Source organism: Podarcis bocagei (genome assembly GCF_964188305.1).
Source record: "Podarcis bocagei genome assembly, chromosome: 7".
In the NCBI taxonomy this organism is placed as follows: domain Eukaryota; kingdom Metazoa; phylum Chordata; class Lepidosauria; order Squamata; family Lacertidae; genus Podarcis; species Podarcis bocagei.
Window position 1 is genome coordinate 91,934,531 of NC_138132.1, and position 20,501 is coordinate 91,955,031.

A 20,501-nucleotide genomic window follows, 5' to 3' on the forward strand; every position below is an offset into this window, starting at 1 on the left:
CATCATGCAGCATGGAAGGCACTTCTATCAGCAACTGGTTAACCCTCAAAAGCTTTTGGTTTTGCCTCTGAAAAGGTGCATTCCTGCTTTTGCAGAGCAGAAAATTGTGTGTTTGTGTGTAGAAACTTTGGAGAACCATTTCAAATTTGGGTAGGAGATTTCAAGGGTAGGAGCAACATTCTCAGCAAAGTTTAAACATCTATTATTGGATCTAGTCAAGAATAAACTGCAAAAAAAGACTATATTATAAGAGAGTCACATGTTAATGAAACTTTAGAAGAGCATGTATTATGGGAACTCTGTCAAACTTCATGATAACTACAGCATTATAATCAGCTAAAGTCAACAACTGAAATTTAGTTATAGGGGGCTGAAAATGTGCCTGGGGCAGCTTGGCAACTGGGGATGGGCTACTTTAACCTTCCCCTCCAGGCTATTTTCCTGAGCAAAATGCCTCTCCTCCCCGCTGCTTTCTCATTCATGAAAGGAAAGATATGGGGTCCCCCCCTTTTTTGCCTTATAGATAAAAAAGTAATGGGGGGAGGGCTGATTCTGAGGAGATAAAGGGCCCAAGGGAGAAAAGAAGCACTCGGATTTGCAGCACCTCGCAGCTGCATTTCAGGGTCACACAAGACATGAAGCTGTTAAATGCGTCACTTAGAAGGAAATCAGGGATATTAAAATATATAATAACTGGCGTGAGCCCCTTCCCCAAACACACAAAATTTTCAACAATGCAACTATAATCCTAAGAAAAATCATTCCCATGCTGCTGTTAGTCTTGGAGGGGGAAATTCAGAAAGGGAAATTATCTTAAACCTTCCTAACCTGCAACTCTGGTCCCTAAGAAGATCTCCCGCTTGCTCCTATTCCTATTCACCCCTAATGCGCTGCCAAGGGATCCTTACTGCCATGTCCAGTTTGTGCCGCAATTAAAAGAGAAATATCCACATTGGCCAGTATCTCATCTCATCTGAGGCTTACAGTGTAGATTAGAGCCATTCAAGCTGGACAGAAATATAGATGATCTGGAGGAATAATTTATATGTTGTCTAAAATGCTGGTCTAAATACTTCTCAAAAAGAAGATTTCCAAACCACGGAGAAGATTTGGGATCCCTCTAGATGGGTGTTTGTTGGGAGGTGTACTGTGTCGTTGACACAAGAACAGAGTATTAGTGGTGGATTTAAACAGGACAGTCTACACACCATTCACCTTTATTAGCCGCTCTGCAATGCTTCCCCAATGCTACTGCGTCACTGCTGTCCAGAAGGGCACTCTGCCGCAAAAGCGGGGCACCCCACCCCAATATGTGCAGTATTTAAAGTTACAGGATTTCAGTGGGAAGTTACAGGGAATGCACTGACGGGAAATGAAGCAGGATGTCCACCCTGGAGCTTTTGCAGGTACAAACTGTATTGAAAGCAGGATAACATGTAACCATCCTGATATCATCATGAGCACAAAACTTCATGAATGCACAGTAAAAAGGCACCGGGAGCTGAGCTGAGAAGAGAAGTCAGGAGTCCAGGCCCCTAGAAGAGCACTGCTGAGGAATGAATGCAAATTATGGGGAGCCAGGAGGTGGCAAGTCACTTTTCAGACTATTATCTCATTACATAAGGAAGTCATTCACCCCTCTGTGCCTGTGGAAAGGAGATAAAATACTTAATGCCTGTTCAAAGCTGTCAGGATTATACAAAGCTAAGTAGAGTTATTATCCTGCTTTAACCTCTGGAACTGCCCTAACTTTTCAAAAGACAGAAAGGAAACTTAGGGTCTGTTTGGTCCTTACTCACCCCACCCCACAATCCTTCCATGAGGCAAGGTGAGGAGGTCTCCTCAGAAATGGATTTTGAGGGCATTTAAGGGCAGGGTGGAGGACAGACATACCTGATTCTGAAGAGCAACGTCTTCTGAAAGGATATATATATTCCATGCAATAAAAACATACCCCCAACTTCTCATTGGTTGGGCTACTTCTCTTAAACTGACTGACCTACTGGCATGTTGCTGTCAGGGCCATTGCGAAATGCAGTGTCCCACTTCAGCTCCGTCCAAGAAGGAAGGGCTTCATGGACATGAGTATTAATGAGCAGCCCTTTCCTTCCACTGCAAAAGTCTAAGAATGCCCTAGAGCAACTATTATGCTTAGCATTTCCCGACAAGCTAATAATTGAGGCACAGCAACTGTGTATTGTGGGGGGCAGGGCTTTAGAGCAACGGGGCAGCAGGTACAGCCAGGAGCCTTAGTGAAAGGCCAGGATGCTCATGTTCATGTTGTTTTGTAGCCGTGAAATGGCCAGGCACTGCTAAGCATACAAGTGACTGGTTTCACCTGCAGCTCCATTTGGGGCCAGGCCAAAGAAGAAGTAGATGTGCCAATGAGCTGAGACCATTTGGCAAGACTTTTGGTCTCAGGGTAGGTGAGATAAAGTGGACAGGAATGGAGAGAAAAGGAGGGAAGCTTACTCTTTGATAATAGGTAAAGGTAAAAGGACCCCTGACCAGGGTCCAGTCGTGGCCGACTCTGGGGTGATAATAACACACACACAAAAGATCTTCAGTCACTCAACAGCCCTCATTTAGGTGAACTGGCACGTGGAAACGAGCAGGAATCACTGAGAGGGGATAAACAGTAAGGTTGTGGTCCTGTATACTTCGGAAGAAGCCCATTGACTCATAGAACTTAGAATGGTAGAGTTGGAAGGGACCCTGTGATGGGATGATTAGCTGCTTGTGCGTAAAATCGTGGTCCCTCAGAGTTTGTGCAACTCCACAAACCTCTGTGTGTGACAGAGCTCCTTAAACATGTCTGCCCTAGTCACTTCCAGATTCCGACAGTGGTTGTTTTCGGAAGCGCTTCCAGCATAGAAGCTCCTTAACGGAAACACGTCTCCTGGACTCACGACGTGACAGCTTCCTGCGAGGAATGGGTCTCCCTATGGGAGCTTCTGACACCTCCCCGCTGTTCTCGCTGGACGTGTCCCTGAGCCCTCCCTCTTCCCTGCTAGTTCCTGCTTTAGCTGCTCCGTCTCTCTCCGCATTCATGAGACCTTCCTCCAGAGACCCATCTCTCCCCCTGCTGGTCCCTGCTTTCGCTGCTGACTCCCTCCCAGCCTCTGTGAGCCCTTCCACCACCTGTTCCTCCGATGGCAGTTCCCTGACATCCACCTCCCCTCCAGGGCCCCCTTCACCCCCGCCCATTCCCTCTCCTCTGGGCGGTGAGGAGGTAAAACCCCGAAAAGAATCCTCTTCATCTTCAGACGTCTCGAACATTTCCCTCCATCGGTCTCCGTTCCGGCTCGCTGAATCCTCCTCCTCCTCGGAATCAGTGAACCCCTCCAACTCTTCTTCTTCGTCGGTGGTGGCAAAGTATTCCCTCCGGAACCTCGCCACTGGCTGAGGTTTACGTGGGAACCTCTGATGAAAAGTTTCTATTAAAACCTCGTCATTGACATCCTCTGCCAGGACCCAGGTGTTTTCCGACTCCGGTTCCCCTTCCCACGTTACCAAATACTCTACTTGATCTCCCTTCCACCTGGAATCGAGAATCTCCGCTACATGGTAGCTGTGTTCCCTCTCCTCCATTGCTGGTCCCCGAGTGACCCTCCCTTCTCTGTCCCCTTTATACGGTGACAGCAACGACCTGTGGAAAACTGGGTGCAGCTTCATGTGGTTCGGTAACCGGAGTCTGAAAGCCACTGGGTTGACCTGTTGCGTGACTTCAAATGGGCCCAGTCTTTTGGGTCTTAACTTCTTACAACCCCCTTTGAATGGTAACCCTTGGGTTGACAGCCACACCTGGTCCCCCACCCTAATGGTTTCACCTTCTCTTCTGTTTTTGTCTGCCTGCCTCTTATATTCCTCCTTGGCCCTGTCTAAGTTAAGTTGGAGCTGGCGATGGATCGCTTCCATTTCTTCTACGAACTGTTCGGCAGCTGGAACGCTCCAGTTCTCCCCTTCCCCCCCTGGGAAAGCTCGGGGATGGCACCCGTAATTAGCCAAAAAGGGGCTCATCCCCGTGGACACGTTCTCCGCATTGTTGTAGGCAAATTCTGCCAACGCCAGCTTCTCCACCCAATCATTCTCTCTGTCATTCACATAACACCTCCTTCCCTGGCTGCAGAAGAAGCACCGCCCCTATGGCTCTGTCTGATGCGTCTGTTTCGACTCTCAGCTTTTTTTGTAAATCCACATGCAGAAGTTGTCCTTCAGAGGCGAAGGCCCTTTTCAGTTCCTCAAACGCTCGCTCCGCCTCCGCAGTCCAAACAAATTTCTTCTTACTGCTGAGACAGTCCGTAATGGGCGCCGTCAGGTGTGCAAAGTTTCGGATGAACTTACGATAAAAGTTCCCAAACCCTAGGAACCTCTGCACATCCTTCTTGGTTTTGGGTGTTTTCCATTCCAGCACTGCCTGGACCTTGCCGGGATCCATGGCCAATCCCTTGTCTGACAGGCGGTACCCCAGGAATTCCACCTCCTTGGTATGAAACTGACACTTCTCCAGTTTCACCCACAGCCTGTTGGCTTGCAGCCTGCTCAACACTTCTCTGACGTCTCTCACATGCTGCTCCTCATTCTCAGAATACACCAACACGTCATCTAGGAAGGCCACGCAATTCTTGTAAAGCAAAGGCCCCAGTACGTGGTTCATAAACGATTGGAAGCACGCCGAGCCTGCTTGTAAGCCAAATGGCATCACGAGGTATTCAAATGCCCCCAAAGGGGTGAACATGGTGGTTTTCCATTCATCCCCTTTCCTTATACGTATCAGGTTGTACGCCCCCCTTAGGTCCAGCTTTGTAAAAATCTTTCCCTTCCGCACCCTGGTCAAAATGTCGTCAATCCTGGGCATAGGGAAAGCCACTGGTTCGGTCACTGCATTTAACCCCCTGAAGTCACACACCAGTCTCGGCTTGTCTGTGTGTTTTTTATCCACAAAAAACACTGGGCTACCCCCCGCTGCTTTGGACTCTCTGATGAAGCCTCTCTTCAGGTTCTTGTCAATGAACTCTCGCAGCTCCTGCATTTCTCTGTCTGACATGGCATACAACTTGCCTACAGGAAGCTGTGCTCCAGGGAGTAAATTGATTTGACAGTCAAAGGGCCTATGCGGGGGTAGTTGGTCAGCTTCCTTCTCGCTGAACACGTCGCTGAGATCTGCGTATTGTGGTGGTACCTTCACCTTCTCCATTACTTCTGTCCCTGCTAGGGTGGCTTGGGCCCCTGCTGAACCCTTTCCCCCTTTGTAGTGTTCTAAGCAATGTGCTGAACCAAAGGAAACCACTCTCTGATGCCAGCCCACCAGCGGATCATGTAGCGCTAGCCAGCTCATTCCCAAAATAATAGGAGCTCCTCCCAAGGTGGCCACATTAAACGCTATCAGTTCTGTGTGCCTTGCCACCCTCATTATCATTGGGACGGTCTGCAAGCTGACTCCTCCTCCCAACAACTCCCTGCCATCGATCGTGGTCACCTGCAGGGGGTTGCTTAAAGGGATCGTCTGTATCTGGTGTTCAGCAGCAAACTCTTTGCTCATAAAATTGCAGGAGCTGCCTGAGTCCAACAGCGCCTTTATCTTTAGGGGGTGTCCATTTTGCAGCTCTAGCGACACTTCAATCACTAGAGCAGGTTGAGGAGCTTCTGGCATGGGCACTTTCACTGCTCTTTGGCCTGGCTGCTGTGCCCCGACGGTGGCAACCAGGCGTTGGCTTTTACTTGCTCCGGTTTTTCCTGCTCTCTTCCCTCAACAGCTCCCACCATCCCTTGCCATTCCTTCCTCTGGGGGCAGACTCTGGCAAAGTGACCTGGCTGTTGGCAGAGATAGCATTTCCGGGCGCTTTTTCCCTCCTTCTTTCCCCCCTCACTGGGCTTTGAAACTGCGCGCGCGCGCGCTGTTCCGATTTCCATCGGCTCTGCCGGCGGGAAAGTTGTCTCTGGAATGTCAGGAATGCGGAACTCCTTCCAGCGTTCCCCCTTCCCTTCCCGCCTCTCCAAAGCTCTCGCCTCCTGGCGCGCTCCTATGGTCAGCACAGATTTAGTCAGCTGATCCATAGAATCCGCCCTAGGACCCCGGGAAAGTTCGTCTTTCACAGCCGAAGCAAGGCCTTCTTCAAATAGCATTTGAATGGGTGCCGCCGATAAGTCCCACCCCAATCTGTGAACCAGCATGGTGAACTCAGTCCAGTACTCACGGACAGATCGGCTTCCCTGCTTGCAAGCCATTAGCTGTCTGCGCACCACTCCCTCCTCAATATCGCTGGAAAACATGAGATCCATTGCACGAAAGAACTTCATGGTGTCCTTTAGGACGTCATTGTGCGTTGCCATCAGGGGTCGAACCCAGTCCCTCGCCCCCCTCTCAAGATGCCCAATCACGAAAGCAACTCGCGATTCCTCATCAGGGAATTCATCAAACTGCACATTAAGGGCATATTGCATCTCTGTCCTAAAGGCATGGTAGTCCTTGGGGTCCCCCCCAAATTTCTGCACCAATCCTGGTACCTTTCTGTTGAACTGGGTGGCTCTCCCCTTCTTGTCTGCATCCTGAGCCCTTCTCTCCTCCAGCCTCGCCGTCTGCAGCGCCAGTTGGATTTCCAACGCTCGGTACCTTTCTTCCAAGCTTGGACCCGCTCCAACTCCTGCTTCTCCGGTTCCGGCTGGGTCGCTCATGATGCCTTCTCCTGCACAGGCAGCTTACAAAGACTGTCGGAATGCTGTGATGGGATGATTAGCTGCTTGTGCGTAAAATCGTGGTCCCTCAGAGTTTGTGCAACTCCACAAACCTCTGTGTGTGACAGAGCTCCTTAAACATGTCTGCCCTAGTCACTTCCAGATTCCGACAGTGGTTGTTTTCGGAAGCGCTTCCAGCATAGAAGCTCCTTAACGGAAACACGTCTCCTGGACTCACGACGTGACAGCTTCCTGCGAGGAATGGGTCTCCCTATGGGAGCTTCTGACACCTCCCCGCTGTTCTCGCTGGACGTGTCCCTGAGCCCTCCCTCTTCCCTGCTAGTTCCTGCTTTAGCTGCTCCGTCTCTCTCCGCATTCACGAGACCTTCCTCCAGAGACCCATCTCTCCCCCTGCTGGTCCCTGCTTTCGCTGCTGACTCCCTCCCAGCCTCTGTGAGCCCTTCCACCACCTGTTCCTCCGATGGCAGTTCCCTGACAGACCCCAAGGGATCTCTAGTCCAACCCTTGTCTTGTAATGCAGGAATCTCACCTAAAGCATCCATGACAGATGGTCATCCAACCTCCAAGGAAGGAGAGTCCACAACCTCCCGAGGGAGACCGTTCCACTGCCAAATAGCTTTCACAGTAAACATGCACAAGACTGGGCTGAAAATCAGTGTAAGTGAGGGTCACAAGGCCTTATTCAAACCAACTCTCAAACCCCTCTAGTTCTCTCCTCCTCTGGGCCTGGCCTTGATCTCCTGAGGCCTTTGTGAGCTCTCATGCTGGCTTGGGTGGGAGTGAGCAGGATGGGGTGGAAGCAGCCAGTGCGCAGAGGAAGCCATGGGAGTTCATCTCACCCCTCTGCTTCTGCTTCCCTTTGCTGGGACTTGAACTCTTGACCCCATGAATGGATGGCTGAATGCCTATCCTCTCCCAAGCAATGTGCAAAGGAAAAGGCAATCTTTGGGAATTTCTGCCCCACCTCCCAAAGAAGGAAACGGGCCCCATGAAGAGCGGCAAGTTTCAGAAAGGAGATGAGGCCTTTGTGTAGTTACAGATGCTTTGGGGTTTCTCATCTGGGCCACTCCCTTCCAGCAACTGTTCCCCATCAGATCTGCTGCTTAAGTCAGATCTGCTGCTTAAGCTCCCACAAGAGGACATGTGTGGAAATGTGGAGATGAGCAATGCTTTAAATATCCAAGGGATGCACAGAATGTAGCACTTAAGCTGATCTAGCAACTCTAAAGTTGTAGCTTCTGCTCAGGTCCTCCGTAAAGCTGCCAAGTGCCCTTTTAGTTCCCCCAAACAAGAATAACAGCAACACCTTCAGAAACACACATAGACCCTGGCAGCCCTGTCCCTTTTCACTTCAATCTGTCTATCAGATCTGTAGGACTACAAGCAAACCTTTTGGCTAGGAAATTCCTGCGTGCACAACCACCACCTACCGCACTATCAAGGAACTATGGAAGACATCACCCTCCCTGCAAATGTTTCTTACACCAGCTGGTATTTCTCCCCGTCCAGTGGCGTAGCGTGGGTTGTCAGCACCCGGGGCAAGGCAAGTAATTTGCGCCCCCTAACCCGTGGATTTGCGCCCCCTAACCCTAACCCCCAGATGTTGCGCCCGGTGCGGCCGGGCCCCCCTGCACCCCCCACGCTACGCCACTGTCCCCGTCTCCATGCTTCTCTGTTCATACGTCAGGGATGGTGGTCTTGGCATAGCCGGTGCCACAACTGGTGTGCGGGCTGCTGTCTCCAGCACCAAACACCACCAGCTGGGCAGTCCATCATGATGACCAGTCATGAGAAGGCCTTAAGGAGGAGGTCTTAATCATGCAATCTCCCCTTCCCTGAGGGAGGGAAATGGTGTGAGATGGGCTTCTGTGGAGGAGACCCTGACTCATACGTTCTTGGGAGGGGAAAGCAGTGATGGGGGGCTGCCTCCTCCTCCCATATCCTCTCTAAGTGCAGGATGCCATGACACCCTACTTTTGTTTCTGCACTTTTGAAGTGTTTATGCTCAGGCTGTGACTGCTGTGCTGAGCCATAGCTTGTTTCCACTACAGGATGCCACAGTATTTGGCATCAGCAGGAAGTACAGTATGTGGGAGGGGTTATATCACACAGAGGCAGATACAGCACATTTCTGCACATTGCCAAGGCACTCCTGCACTACTACAAGCAGAGCATTTGTTGTATAGAAAAAGGTATGGATTTCAGCAGGAAACTACGGTGCGCGCACTAAGTGCAGCTAACTGCCCCCAAACTGCCCCAAACCTTTCGCAGGTGGAAATGGAATGGGAAACGTTATTGTGTATAACTTGCCCCGATAGCATCCTGAGCACAAATCATGATGAACTCAGCAAGGACATCTGGAGGGGCCCTGAGATGTATGTTCTGATCAGGGCAAGGATTTGCCACTGCAAGTAGAATGCAGTCTAAGACACCATTCAAATGCTCTGGCGTGCACATGCAACAACATGATTCTCACAGCATGATTGCTGGACTATCATCACGGCACACTATGACTGAGGATGGCATGCTCATTTCATGGTGATTGGATTGAAAAGTTAGTACAAGAGCTGGAGAAGGGAGACAGGCTGGCAAACAAGAGATTATGGCAGCAGTCTCTGCATAGAGAACAGCCTCTGGGCTAAATCCTCCAAATTCCATTATCCTAACACTTTTTACACTAGAGATCTGCTCCTGCAGCAGCTGCCAGAGATTTGGGTGGATATTCCAGTTCACTTTGTTCTTGCCTTGTAACTTTTTAAGAAACTGTTTTTGGGGCCATGTGTGCCTTCCACCTCTGCCCGTTCTCTTGTCCTTCTGCTCCCTTTTCTGATGTTCCTCTGGAGTACTCCCACTTTCCAGCCTTCCTTTCTGAGTCCTCTGTGCTTCCTTAGGCTTGCTGAAATTGCAGCCTGTGCCTCCTGTTTTCCTAAACTCTTACTACTACTGCCCCACAGTAGAGCATCCTCTGCCTGTTCCAAGCACACCCTGGCAACAGGATAGACATTGGGTTGGTGAAGCCAGTCAATGTCAGAGATGACGTTATCATCAGTCCCACCACCAACTCCCTCAGTGCATCACAATATGATGCCCGTGGTATCAGTTTTAAGTTGCACCATGTTCTCATTCTAACCAATGTGGTCTGAAATAGACACTCCTGCCCCCCCTTTCTTTTTCCCCAAAGCACACATTTCTCAACATGCAGACACTCTGTTTGGACAGGGGAGGTTAGGAAGGAGCTGGCATTCTAATTGGGAAAAGGCTGTGAGCAGAGTGGAAGCACTGGGAGAGAGAGAAAAAGAGAAGGGGACTTCCCAGATAACAGCATGTTTCACTGCACGGCCATGTTTCTGATTTAGCAGCAAGCATCCCCTGGAAACATTCAGGTCTGAGTATGGCAGGCACTTGCAATAATTAGTGCCTCCAGAGACATCTAGCCACACTTCTTCCAGGATCTCTTCAGCAAGTCATCCTCCCTCCCGTTCTTACTGAACAAGGGCAAACTCACCGTCCTCTGGCTGTGGTGTCAGGAAAGGAACGCACAACAGTTACCAAATTGTGATGGTGCTGTGAGACATGGCAGAGGGACCTGCACAATTCTGGCAGCTGCAAAAGAAAAGGATGTCTCAGTTGTGAAGTTGCCGGGGAGGTGGGTTCAGATGGTTACTTATGGGGAGAAGGAGGAGACAGAGTGGGTGGGTGATGTTTCAAGATGAACGGCTCCAGTGAACATCCCGCAGGCTATGCCTGCAAGCTTCCCATAAACCAGGGCAGGGAACCTCAGGCCTCAGGCCTCTCTAGCTGGCCCTTTGAACTCTCCCTGAGACATGTCCTTCCCCAGGCCACACCCCTCACAGGGTCCTGCTGTATCCCCTCCTCCAGTGCTTTTGCCTGGCAGGAATGTGCCCTTGAACTGCCACAATGCATGTTGCTTGCCTGGGTGGAGAATGAAGAAATGCAACAAGCATCTGATTGGCCTCTGTGAGGAATAGGACGCTAAACTAGATGGCCATCTCTGGCAGCACTCTAAAGTTCTTGTGGAGCCTGATGTCTGCTCAGCTGCATGGTGACATGCAAGCAACATGCAGCCAACCTGATGCGCGGTGCAGCTCTTATGTCCTTTGCTCACTAGCTCTCGGCTGATATTAAACTAACCTGAGTTTCTCCCTGTTGCACAGCTACATCCCTCTAACCAACAGCTGGTATTAAATCCTGGGGACTCTTTCCCCATTAAGGGTGTTCAAGGCCAGACTGCAGCTGGAAGGGGGCGTTGGAGATCTAATCTGGAGCAGTCTCAGCACAGTGCCTGCCTCCACCCAACAGGCTGCTGCGACCCCAGCCTAGCCAAGCATGTCAGCTCCAGACAGAAGCATACAAATGCCAGCAGCTCTGTCAGGCTCTGCAGGGAATTGCCGAACCGAAGCTCGAGCCAGAGGTTCATTAAGCCTTGCAATTAATTAAGCAGATGAATGGAAGATGCTGCTGGCTGTGTTGCAGAAAGAGGCAGAGGACAAGCATGAATCAGCAGGGCTCCAATGGAGGGGAACCCTATTGCTGCAGCAGGTTTCTGAAGACAAGAAGAAGGTACACATGGATTGTAAGAAGAAGTGCCTTTGGGCAGGGACTCTCCAGGGTTAACCTTACTGTGCAGTGTTGCACACTGAAAAGCTCTGCTCTTGTTGTTGTTGTTGTTGCTGCTGCTGCTGTTATCCACAACCAGGACAATGTGTAGACCCCCAACATGAAAACCAATCTTCCAAAATCTAAGCCCCAAATAAATCATGTATCTTGAGGAAATATGCATACACTTTCTTATATCGTATCACTTATTCAGATTGCTTGACCCACATTTGTTTTCCCCCTCCCCAAAAAGTAGTATTATTTTAAGCCAAAGATTAGAAGAATGGAAGAGTGTGGATATTGTGAATGGGCACAGGAGCAGAAATCATGAAAAAGAAACCACCGGGCATTCCACTCCTGTTCTGTATACTCAAAGTTATTATTATTCAATAACATGTAGGCACCAAAAGAACAGGTAACAGAGAACAAGTAATGCAGAGTTACAGAATAAAATAATACTCTGAAGGTGCAGAATTTTTAGTGGTAAATTCTTCCTTCTAATATACTGCCAATGTGCCTTCAGCCACAACTGGTGGAACCAGGCATGCGGCATCCTTTCCTTAGGGCTGTGTTTTCTTGAACAGCAAACAGAAGTAGAAAGCATTGCAAAGTGTAGCACCCAGCAAAAATTCATTACATATGTGTGGTGTGTTGGGGGCGGAGGGAAACCACCATCCACACAATGTGTTTCAGTGCATCCATGGTGAGGTAACATGAGATTTTTATATTGGATTTTCTTCCCTTAATAGATTATCTGTGGATCAGGAAGATTTGAATTAATTGGGAGTAAGGGCCAGCTGCCAGTTGGATGAGGATGTTGTGCGGAAGCTGCAATAAAACTCAGACACAAGCAGTTTCAGATTTGCAGAGCTGGCCCACCCAAGGGGCGAGGTGATGCACATGCCTCAGGCAACAGAAGTGCAAGAGGCGGCAGGGGAGCAGGAAAATGTCATTCCCGTTTCAAACGGGACAGGCCACCCCTGCGAACAGGCATTAAACATCCTGTGTGGACAAGACTGCTAACTAAAGTGGATTATAATTTTCATTCCATTTGAGAAAAAACAACAGGAAGTCTGTGCAAGAGAGAATCTGTCTCCTTTCCCACACTTGGGCAGGAAAATTGGTAATGAGCTTAAACCAGTGATATTTTAGTTGTGCATTGTGACTGAAATCTGCCAATCCCATCCTGCCCTGACAGGAAAGACTGGCAACTCTTTTACTGCTCCTTTGTCTTTGACAGCAGCCTGGCAGACAGAAATTCAGCAGGTGAAGCTTTTCTGGACATGGGAAAGTCTGACATGGAAATGTTAAAGACACACAAGCAAAGTCAGCAAAAACGGGGAGGCAACTCTGTTCACAGGTGTACTAACTGGAAAGTACTAACCTTTTCTGACCAGTCCTGGATGCCTTCAAACAGCACCAACAGCAGTTGCTGAAGCCCCATCTGTGGATGCTTCCGCAGGTTCTTGTCCAGGCCAAGCCGGCAGAGCAACACGAGGAGGGCCAAGCGCTGGCAGTCAGGGTAGGAGTGCGGATGGGATGCCACACACAACGTCAGGAACTAGAAGGAAAGGAGAAACCCAAACAGTGTCAGGAGGATGTGACAGGATGAGAATGAGGCAGGGGGTCTTCCCCAAGCCTGACCCACCAGGAATATCTTAAGAAGAGCTTCCCAGAGGTTCTCCAACACCAGTTGGATAAGGCATACAGATTAATTTGGCACGCATTCATGGCTAGCCGGCAGGCAGGAATCCAAGCTCCCAGATCAATCCTACTTCTAACTGCAACCTGCCACAGCACAGTGATCAGCGTGGCCTGAAGTACTGAGCACTGGCTTGGGACCCAGCAGGATCCATGTCTGAGGACCACCTCTAATGTGAATTTGTGCCACTATCTCTCACTATTAGTTCCCCTCTATAATGTGGAAAGAACAAGTCACCTAACACAACAAAGATAGAGAAGCACTTTGTAGATTAGAAGTGCCAGATGGGTGAAAAAGTCTAGCAGCAATACAGACGATAATACTGTGTTTTTAGAGCAATAGCCTGGAGATGGGCAGTGTCTCCCAGGGCGTTTTCAGGGGGGCTATGAGAACGCAACACAGAACATGCCAAGGAAGCCAGACACAGGGCTTGTCCACACTTACTTTTAGTCCCACTCTTTGCAGGCACAGGTCCTTGCTTTACCAAGCATTGGTTTTTTGCCCCAAATTCTCCCTGCAAAACCCCACTCTTTAAAGCTGAATCCGAGCAAATGTCAATTTGGGCTTTCCATGGATTGACATTTGCTCTGATTGAGCTTTAAAGAGCAGGTTTCTGTGAAGCAATAAAACACAGTGCTCAGATACGGAGCTTAAAAGTGCAGAGCATGCCTGGAAAGAGCAGAGGAAAAGTAAGTGTGGATAAGTCTGAAGTCCTATCTGTAGAAGTCCGCTTCAGACTGATTATTAAGGGGCTCCTTTGCTGGTCTCCTTGTAGTTTCTACCCAGGAGTTAGGAACCTTCTTCAGCCTAAGGGCTGCATTATATCTTTCTCTCTCTTTATATATAATTTCTCCCCCCACCACGTATATACAATATTAATTTGAGAGAACAAAAGAAAAGTAATAAAAAAGTATAATAATGGAAACTTATAGTACATATTGCTTTCTTGATCTACATAAAGTCTCTGTATAATTATACAGAAATGCATTATCATATACCTAATAAAATGTGTGGATTTGCTTTTTCCTGTACTTTATTACACCAATACATTATAAATGCACTCCATTTTTCTATAAAACAATAATAAGATTCCCTGCCTGCTCTGACTTTGACTAAGTAAGTTAATTTGATCATATTTACAATGTCCCACACTGATTATCCAACAAAGGGGTCCTTATTTTCCCCCAATTATGACTTATAGTTATATGAGCATATGCATAATAAACTAAAAACCAGTCTTTTATCATCTGTTATAACATGGTCTTTAATATATCCACAAAGGATAACCAATGGATCTACTAAAAGTGCATGCAGTGGTACCTCGGGTTACAGACGCTTCAGGTTACAGACTCCGCTAACCCAGAAATAGTACCTTGGGTTAAGAACTTTGCTTCAGGATGAGAACAGAAATCAGCTGAAGACTCCATAAGCTAAAATGGTGCTTCAGGTTAAGAACAATTTCAGGTTAAGAATGGACCTCCAGAACGAATTAAGTTCTTAACCCGAGGTACCACTGTACCCTGTGACTGTTTCTATTTCTTTTATCATCACCCAACAGAATTTCTTTATTTTTGGACAAGTCCAGAAAATACATTGTATATCAGCCTTATTTGTTTTACAATGGCAGCCTATATTGCTTGTTGTTCTGTATATATGACTATGTTTTTCTGACATCAGATACGATCACATACTATCATTAAGATTAACAGATACGGTTTGTTGAGGGATATTTAACCATTCTTTTTGGGGTGCCGAATGCTAGTGGGGATGGTGGTATTATTATATGGTGGTATTATTAATATTATTGTTGTTTGTTTGTTTATTATTTTATATTGCATCCTTCACCAGCAGGTCTCAGGGCAGGTCACAATTTTAATTTCAGTATTAAAAACAGGTAAAACAAACTGCAAACACAGGAATAGCAGCAAAACTGCCCCCCTCCAAAAATAAGGGCTTCTGCTGTAAGGAAAGTACAGTGGTACCCCGCAAGACGAACGCCTCGCAAGACGGAAAACCCGCTAGACGAAAGGGTTTTCCGTTTTGGAGGCGCTTCGCAAAACGAATTTCCCTATGGGCTTGCTTCGCAAGACGACAGCCCATAGGGAAGTCTCCGGGACAGCGGGGAAGCGCAGCGCGTCTTCCCCACTGTCCTCGGATCTCCTCCCGCCACCGGACATCGGAACGAAGCTCCGATGCCCCGCGGGGGGGGGGAACGTCTCCTCCCACCGCCGGACATCGGAACGAAGCTCCGATGCCCCGCGGGGGGGGGGGGAGAACGTCTCCTCCCGCCGCCGGACATCGGAACGAAGCTCCGATGCCCGGCGGGGGGGGGGGAGAACATCTCCTCCCGCCGCCGGACATCGGAACGAAGCTCCGATGCCCGGGGGGGGGAGAACGTCTCCTCCCGCCGCCGGACATCGGAACGAAGCTCCGATGCCCCGCGGGGGGGGGAACGTCTCCTCCCGCCGCCGGACATCGGAACGAAGCTCCGATGCCCCGCGGGGGGGAACGTCTCCTCCCGCCGCCGGACATCGGAACGAAGCTCCGATGCCCCGCGGGGGGGGAGAACGTCTCCTCCCGCCGCCGGACATCGGAACGAAGCTCCGATGCCCGGCGGGGGGGGGAGAACGTCTCCTCCCGCCGCCGGACATCGGAACGAAGCTCCGATGCCCGGCGGGGGGGGGAGAACGTCTCCTCCCACCGCCGGACATCGGAACGAAGCTCCGATGCCCGGCGGGGGGGGACGTCTCCTACCGCCGCCGGACATCGGAACGAAGCTCCGATGCCCGGCGGGGGGGGAGAACGTCTCCTCCCGCCGCCGGACATCGGAACGAAGCTCCGATGCCCCGCGGGGGGGAACGTCTCCTCCCGCCGCCGGACATCGGAACGAAGCTCCGATGCCCCGCGGGGGGCGGGGAACGTCTCCTCCCGCCGCCCGGCATCGGATGGCTTTCCTGAAGACTTGGGGTGGGAGGAGGGTTTTCCTTCCCACCGCCAACATTCAGAATGCTGTTCTGAATGTTGGCGGTGGGGAGGAAAAACCCTCCTCCCACGCAAGCCCCGGGAACAGAGGGAAAGCGCTGCGCGCCTTCCCCTCTGTTCCCGTACCTGTCCTGAAGGCTTGCGGTGCGGAGAAAAGCCCTTCTCCGCACCGCCAACCTGGCAAGCGGTTTCCCTAGGAACGCATTAATTGATTTTCAATGCATTCCTATGGGAAACCGTGCTTCGCAAGACGAAAAACTCGCAAGAAGAAAAAACTTGCGGAACGAATTAATTTCGTCTTGCGAGGCACCACTGTAACAGGAAAATGCACTGGAAAGTGTAGGATAAATAGCAGGTGTTATCTAACCTCCATGAAACTTTGTGCAAGGAAATCAGGATGAATGCTCAATAAACAGGCTGTTTATTGGGTTTTGAGGCGATAGCTTTAACCCTAGGTTTGAGGAGCAATTAGTGTGTGGGGCACTGCAAAACAGGGGGTTTTCACTGCAAAATGCTGCCAAACTGTTGCCAAACTTTGGCACCGGTTTGGAGTAAATCGGACAATGTTGGATTTTGGGGTGTTAACCACCGACCTCATGTTTGATGTGTCAATTACTCAATTTGTGAGGTGGTGCAAAACGTGGGGTTTTCCTTGAAAAATGCTGCAAAGCAACTACAAAACTTTGGCACAGGTTTGGAGGGGATCCAAAATTTTGGAGTTTGTAGTTAATTATCCTGTCTGGAAGCAGGCCTTACGCCCCTGGATCTATTTCTGCTATGTCTCTGACCTGGACCAGACCAACCTTGCTTCCAGCCTGAACTCAACATTCTGCTAACCCCAGTTACCTGCTCTGATTGCAAAGACTGAGACCATCTACATGACTCAGGCTGGCTGGTATCATTGGAGACAGACAGTATGCATGACATGCATGTCATACATGTATGACAGGCATTGAGAAATGTTGATCACAGATGATTGCAGTAAAGCTTAAGCTGCCGTCTATCTGAATGTGTCCTCTGGCAGGAGAAGAGAATCAGAGGCATAATACAAGGAGAAAGAACTGGTAGTTCTCTCCCTTGCTGAGGAGGAGCAGAGGTAACAAGAGGCAGCCAACGGCTCTGTGCTGAAGGCTGCAGTGGAACTGGCCAAGAAGAAAGCAGTACATGTGAAAAGGATCTAGGAGTCTTGGTTGACCACAAACTTGACATGAGCCAACAGTGTGACATGGCAGCTAAAAAACCCAATGCAATTCTGGGCTGCATCAATAGGAGTATAGCATCTAGATCAAGGGAAGTAATAGTGCCACTGTATTCTGCTCTGGTCAGACCTCATCTGGAGTACTGTGTCCAGTTCTGGGCACCACAATTCAAGAAGGACACTGACAAACTGGAACGTGTCCAGAGGAGGGCAACCAAAATGGTCAAAGGCCTGGAAACGATGCCTTATGAGGAACAGCTAAGGGAGCTGGGCATGTTTAGCCTGGAGAAGAGGAGGTTAAGGGGTGATATGATAGCCATGTTCAAATATATAAAAGGATGTCACATAGAGGTGGGAGAAAGGTTGTTTTCTGCTGCTCCTGAGAAGCGGACACGGAGCAATGGATCCAAACTACAAGAAAGAAGATTCCACCTAAACATTAGGAAGAACTTCCTGACAGTAAGAGCTATCAAACCACATCTTTGTCCCTGGAAAAATGTTATCCACCCCCCTGCAAAAGAAACCTAGCACATCAGTTGCAGTTTTCTGCAAATGTAACTGCGCTGCTGTCACAGTTTCATAGCAACAAGAAAAATTGCATCCATGGAATGTCACCCTGCTTCACAGCCCTTGCATTTGATTCAGCAGCTCACTTTTAAAAGTTTTTAACCAAGCCCTGTTTCTGAGCAGTATGTCACACAAAGCATGGAAAATTGGTCTTTGTTGCAAGCATTTTTCTTGGCACATCAGATTTCTGGGCTCACGCTGTCACACCAGGAATGCTTCTGTGTAACAAATAGCTCTGACACTTTAAGGTTGTGATGGTTTCAGCAGTGCTTTCCCCCATCACCACTTGAAAATCCTAATCCCCTGGGTAGGGGCATCACAATTAGCTGCCACAGAGATGATTGTGGTGTGTGACAAACAGCGGATTAGGAGGATGTCAGGCAGAGGAGCAGGCCCTTGCAGGGAGGCAAGAGGAGCTAATCCACACACAAGGTGAATGAAACCAGATTAGCTAACATCAGAACCAGATTGTGGAAATACAGTAAATGCCAGTCAAAACCTTATTTCCAGGCCTTGCTCAGTTTTCCCCAACCTGATGCCCAACAGCTCCAGCCAATGGTCAGGGCTGACAGGAGTTGCACTCCAAAACATGTTGAGGGCGCCTAGGCTTTGGGTCTTTGCTATTAAATAGGGCCTCCTCATCCAGAATCTGGGGCAGTCACATGGCTTGTCTTTGACAAAAAAGGCTTTCTGGAACCTATCACATTCTGGGCCTCCCAGCAGATCATGTGTAATGTTAGTTTCCAGAACCTGCTTTAGATAATCTAAACCCCTTGTGTCTCGGCCAGAAAATGGTGGTTGCATATGAACAGACACAGGAGCAGGTGTAGGTTTTTGTTTTTAAAAAAATAATATTTATTGAGTTTCCAAAAATTTAAACACTATAAACAAAAAAGAAAAAGAAAAAATGAAAAACAACACAATACAATACAAAAACACTACAAAACACTAACACATAAAACAAATAAAACAAAACAAAGACCATTTACAACACATTAAACAATTTCAATGTCATATCTTTTCGTTCGCTTATTTCCACGACTTTCTCACACCTCCCTTTTTATATTCCACATCAATTAATTATTTCAGCAATTCCTTTTCATCTTCCTCTGTTTTCTATCCTATAATTATCTTAACACATTCTAACCTTATTTTGTTCCCTTTAATGCTCTATTAATCTATTTATACTTAATTCCTTATAACATTTCTGCTAAAGCCATATAACTTCATTCCAACTTTGTTCTAACATTCATTAATTTTGCAATATTTCTATAAATAGTCTTTAAACTTCCAGTCTTTTTCCACCAGCTCTTCTCCCTAGTCTCGGATTCTGCCAATTCTCTCAGCCAGCAAAAAGCAGATGATTCATAACAAAATTTAGGGGTCTGGCAGGGCAAGTCCACCTCCTTCTTTAGCATCCGTTAATATCTTAAATTTTATTTGAGGCTACCTGCCCTGCCAACCAAATCTAGAGACGTCCCTCTGCCACCTCCTGAGACAATCCCTCCCATCCAAAGCTTGCAATGTTTGAAACAAAAGCGACATCCCCGACATCACAGCAGCCGTTGTCCCCACCACAGCAATTCGGCCCAGCAATAACAACTTCCAGTTTGACCCTATTTCCAAATCCCCTTTCTCTTCAGGCCAACGTCCTTCACAATTGCCCTTGAATAGATTCACATTTCTGGCGGTCATACTAACCCCCAAATACCTCTCTTTCTCAACCAAAGTTAGTCCTATCTCCTTCTGAAACTCTATCAAGCTTTTCTTTTCCTCAGGTAGGGCTCTGATCCTCAATTTCATCTGTTTCTCTTTAAGTTCAGTCATACCAGGTGTCAGCTTGTATTCCTCAAGTTGTCCTTGTATGGATGGGACTCTCTCCAGTTGAATTACTTTAACTTCAGCAGCAAGGGTTTCCTCCTTAACTTCATCCGCAGTTTGCCGTATCAGGGTAGATTCCTGTATCAATTTCTGGGTGGTTTCTGTATTGGTATTCACCTTTTGTCCCAGGTTATTTAAACTTTCTGCCATCAAGTCAATTTTAATATTTACAGCATCCAGTTTCATATTTATCACATCTGTTTTCTTATGAAGCTGTTCCAGCGAGTCATTTATTTTCACTAATACAACCGCTAAGGCCTCTTCTGGCGACATTCCGTCTTTCCCATCTGCCATAACACTCAATAGATTCAAGGTCAGTCTCACAGTCTCACAATTTTTATCTTACAGCTGGAAATTTCCCAGCCCAGATCTTATATAGCTGCCAGTTTCAAGAACTTCCACTAGAGGGAAAGTTTCTATTTGTATTGATAAATAATATCCTCTTATAAGCACAGTTCAAATGACCCAAAACTAGTTTCAATTTTCAGTTACTTTCACTGCTGGAGACAGTAGAAACAATGTATCTTCTCTTATGCTAACTGTCAATGAACGATCCAAATGCTGTCAATAAATGTCCCACCAAACGTTGGACCTACTAGCAGCCCGTTCCCAGGGTCCGAGCGGCGGTATTTTACCTCTCTTGGTCTCTTCCGCAGGCAAACTCAGTCCACAACTCCCCCCCCCCTGCCTCCAAGGGGGGGATTGCATTCTTTACTTATGAAAATTTAGTCTTTTACAAAAGGCTTTCCAAGACTTCAGCTTGCAGCCTCAATTGCTTCAGACTATTTACAAAAGGGGAAGGCGGATTTCCTGTATTGAACCTTCCCCGTTTCGATGCCAAATTAGACGTTTTAAAAT

General features: G+C 48.3%; 1 protein-coding gene across 5 annotated transcripts in view; it reads right to left on the reverse strand.

Moving 5' to 3' along the window:
- The window catches only part of FAM178B (family with sequence similarity 178 member B), a 227,882-nt gene that overhangs the window by 92,780 nt on the left and 114,601 nt on the right, over window positions 1-20,501 (reverse strand). For all 5 annotated transcript variants that reach the window (XR_014009894.1, XM_081200924.1, XM_081200923.1 and 2 more), the window contains 2 exons: window positions 12,698-12,874; window positions 10,202-10,299 (listed from right to left, as the gene is read on the reverse strand). Coding sequence is in view for 4 of the 5 variants with exons in the window: in XM_081200924.1 (XP_081057050.1) it covers window positions 10,202-10,299; window positions 12,698-12,874 (275 nt within the window). In the remaining variant the exon portion in view is untranslated. The remainder of the gene's footprint in view (window positions 1-10,201; window positions 10,300-12,697; window positions 12,875-20,501) is intronic.